The sequence below is a fragment of the Nelumbo nucifera genome, chromosome 3 (assembly GCF_055504915.1).
Source record: "Nelumbo nucifera cultivar China Antique chromosome 3, China Antique-T2T, whole genome shotgun sequence".
Taxonomy (NCBI): domain Eukaryota; kingdom Viridiplantae; phylum Streptophyta; class Magnoliopsida; order Proteales; family Nelumbonaceae; genus Nelumbo; species Nelumbo nucifera.
The window spans coordinates 36,836,678-36,840,563 of record NC_142651.1 but is presented as its reverse complement, the minus strand read 5'-3'; the positions used below and the strand labels follow the sequence as shown (position 1 = coordinate 36,840,563).

At 43.6% G+C, this 3,886-nt stretch overlaps 1 protein-coding gene across 1 annotated transcript; it reads right to left on the bottom strand.

The window, feature by feature from the left end:
• Positions 1–226: 226 nt before the first annotated feature.
• On the bottom strand, positions 227–2,233 carry LOC104593455 (cytochrome P450 78A9-like). The gene is made up of 2 exons (XM_010253303.3): positions 1,158–2,233; positions 227–1,028 (listed from the first exon to the last, which is right to left on the bottom strand). The coding sequence occupies exons 1-2, from the start codon at positions 2,115–2,117 to the stop codon at positions 411–413; spliced, it is 1,578 nt and encodes a 525-aa protein (XP_010251605.1). The 5' UTR covers positions 2,118–2,233; the 3' UTR covers positions 227–410.
• Positions 2,234–3,886: the final 1,653 nt, after the last annotated feature.

The window sequence follows — 3,886 nt, the reverse complement described above, 5'->3', positions numbered from 1 at the left end:
CCAACAAACACACGTACAGTATATATAAGAAGTAGCCATACATAATAATTAATTAAACCTTGATAATTCCATCACCAATTCACCATCCCAGTATTAAGAATAGAATAGCGTTCCTAGCACCAATATTTTCTTGCAAATTTTAACTGTATATTACAGCAGTTAGAAAATAATATATATTATATATTTACTAGGTCAAAGTGAATATGCATTAGGAAGACCATCCAACTGTAGCAAAAACTGAAGAATCTTCTCAAAAACTGGAGACATGATGACTTAAAACCAGAACAAGCAGAATAACCAGGGGAGAGGGAAAGGAGAAGCAGCAAACAATAAACAGTTAAACACAAACTACGTAACGTACGCACAAATTTTAATTTACATCTTCGGCAAGGATGGATGAGATGATCAACTTAAGTACGCCTGGGGCGCACTTTAACCGTCAGAGGTTTTGCCATCTCGCATGACAACCTCAATACCTCTGACAGATCAATCGGATTTTGATCCGATGCTACCCACTCCAACTCGTGCAACAATGATGCCACCCAGAACGTCGCAGTGGTCAACCCCAAAGTTTTACCCGGGCAGCTCCTCCTACCCGCCCCGAATGGAGCGAGTCTAACATCCGATCCCATTATAGAGAACTCCACGTCAGCTTCCCCAGACACGAACCTCTCGGGCATAAACTTCGACGGCTCTGACCACACCTGTGGGTCCCGGGTGATAGCCCACATGTTCACCATGGCTGTTGTTCCGGCGGGCACGTGTTTAGCATCAACTGTCGTGTCTGTGATCGCCAGCCGGGACCATGACAGAAGTGGGCCGGGGGGGTGTAGCCTGAGAACCTCCTTCACCACCGCCGGCAAGTACACCATCGCTTCAATGTCTGACTCCCTAACAGGCCGTGATTTTCCGACAACTTCGTCAAGCTCTTGGTGGACCTTCGATTGAATGTCAGGATGGAGAACCATCCTCGCCAATATCCATTCCATCAACACAGCTACCGTATCTGTTCCTCTAAATATCATCTCCTGTTGCAGAATAACAAAATTGATTTTTAAAGCTAACACGTACTAATCATTCTCTTTATGTATTTTACTAAAAAATTAAAATCCGAGAGAAGTAGGACTGTAGTATGGAGTATCTGCCGAGTTGCTCACCCAAAGAACGGCGACCATATCAGGGTCTGATAACTTTTCGGTTCCTTGAAGAGAGAGCAAAACGTCCACGAAATCCCTGTTTCTGTCTCTGGTTTGAGCTCTGTGCTCGGAGAGGATCCGGTTGAGGAAGCGGTTCACTTGGGGAACAAGTTTGGAGCATCTGAATCGGATCCTTTGAACATCGAATCCCGCCAGCCAAGGGAGGTGGTCGGACCAATTGAGCTTCCCCAACAGTTGGTACCCTTCTTCCACAAGTTTGCTTAGTTGGTCTGTTTCTTCACTCGATGATTCCAGCGCGTATAGGCGTCCAAATACGGAGCACATCATGTTGTTCAGCGAAGCGCGTTTCAGAATGTCCCGAACACGTATTTCTTCCTTACGACCCGCAAACATTGATACCATCTGACTGGCGATTCGGAACCTCTGCTCTTCCGACGCGTTGATTTGTTTTGGGCAGAAAAGATGGGTGGCAGCGATTTTTCGAAGCGTTCTCCAGTAAACGCCGTAAGGAGCGAATCCGATGGCTCGATTGAACATCAGACTGTAAGCTGACTCCTTCACAGGACGATCAGCAAAGACAGAGCTGTTCAAGATCTCTTTCGCTATATTGGGGTTACAAGTGACGACGACACGAGTCTCTCCGAGACTGAAAGCCATGAGCCGACTGGCTCCGCACTGCTCCGCCGCAGCTGCCTGCCGGCGGTGCGCGAGGCCAGTCATAAGATTCATGCTTCCAAACACAGGGAATCCTCTCGGCCCTGGTATTGGCTTGGCTCTGGTTCCTTTCTTCCACCAGTACCTTCCCCAGGCGGGTCCACCTGGGTAAGCCCAGTAAAGAAAAACCACTGTTAAACAAGCTAAACCCAGGAGGAGTAAAGAGGAGAGGAGATTAGTGGAGGAGAAAGCACTGCATTTTGAAGCGAGAGCAAAAACCCAGAAGCGCTCTATTTTTGTTTCCATAGCTGGCGGGGGCGGGCCAATTTTGGTTTGGATCCAGAGGGAAAGGAAAGGGTTGGCTTTATATAAGAGAAAGGAATAACGGTTGAACAGAGGAAATGGTTATGGACCGTATATTATATATAAAAAGAAAAGAAGCGCCGCCATGTGCGTATGTATACTACTAACTAGCACAAGTAAGAAGTAAGAACACATTTGCGACCGCAAGTGCGTGCCTCTAAGATATTTACACGTGCCGGTTAAATGGCACGATTCTGTCGGATGGAATGTAAAGGTTGCGACTGTGATATGATAATATCCATGCCATGCATGCATGCATTTCTGGCTGTTGCCTCTTTCGGGTGCAGACGATGAGATGAGACTTGAGATTGAGATAGAGATTTGAGAGAGCCAACCAAAATAAAATAAATCTTCCGGGTCAAGATCTGGTCTGGTCTACTCTTATTAAGCGGGAAGCCGGGAAACATATGCAATACGATACGAGGGCGGTGGACCGGTGGTTGTGTTATTGTTGTTGTAAAATGACAAAAACACCCTATCAAAAGAGTAGGCCACAGGTCTGCCCTTTAGTGGACAATGGTATCTGCTACAAATAAGGCGTATATAAGTAAGTATGCAACGATAACAAGTGAAGTGTTGATGACATAATGACATTTGTGTCGATAGCCGCCACGTGTCCATGCATGCAATGTTTATGATCCCCATCCCTACAACTCCTGCTTCGCACATCGAAGCTTCCGGTGGTTACTACATCTTGGTACACACGCGTCGTAGAAGGAGGTAAAAATGAAAAGCAGCGTCATCAACGGTGACAGGCAAGTCGAAATGTAGAATCAACTCCCGTCCCGGTCCACGGGTCTAGCCTTCAACGGCGCAGGAGAGGGTAGCGTGAGGAATAATGTATTTATATTAGATAATGTTATGTAAAAATGAAAAAAAAAAAAAAGAAAGATTGGTAGTCACATACACTTGAACAACCCAGTTATGTCATTTATAATTAGTTATTTTTTGTATTAAATAATTAACGTAATTAAGTTCATCTAATTAGCTAAGAGGGCTTGTGATTTAAGCAATCTTAGATAGAGTAATAATCAGCCTTGTTGTTGGACTTGTATTGTTCAAACAGTTGAAGTCACACTAACCTTAAATACCGGGCTTACGGTCGGTTGTTTTGTTTATTTAGAGGAAGAAGGGAAAGGTGAGGTGCAAGAATTTTGAATCCTAAAAGCAAGTTCATATCTGACACATGCCCACTAAATATTATACAAAGCCACTCTACCTCATATAATTCACTGGTCTCCTGTGCAAGGAGAAGGAGAGCAACTACTTCTAAGCAATTTCTCTTGCTATTTTCAATTATGATGTGTTTGTTGATTGGTGCTTCATACAACCTTCACAGAATAGTCCAATTATGTAGAATATTATACCTATATTATATATAGATCTTAAACCCATTATCCTGTCTTTCAAAAGATCTTAAACCTTTCTGTCATGTCTAATAGACTAAGTAGTCTTTTCAGAGAGAGAGAGATGTCCGTCACTTCCTTGTATAAATCACCATTGGCTGTTCTAGCTTTGGGGAATCAAAATATTATTTATTCGCACAAGACTTGGTATCAGAAGTCGATCTAAACACCAAATCAAATAAGAGGATTGAGTGCAAGAAAACCCTTTTAGGGTCTCTCATATTTGAATTAATAAAACCCCTATTTTTTAGTGGAGGGGAAGAAAATGCCCTAAGCCCACTTGTATATAAACAATCTTAAAAACCC

Coding starts and splice junctions, on each gene's coding strand:
- LOC104593455 (XM_010253303.3), bottom strand. CDS start 2,117: ATGGAAACAAAAATAGAGCGCTTCTGGGTTTTTGCTCTCGCTTCAAAA. Junction 1,029..1,157: donor ATATGGTCGCCGTTCTTTGG/GTGAGCAACTCG, acceptor ATTCTGCAACAG/GAGATGATATTTAGAGGAAC.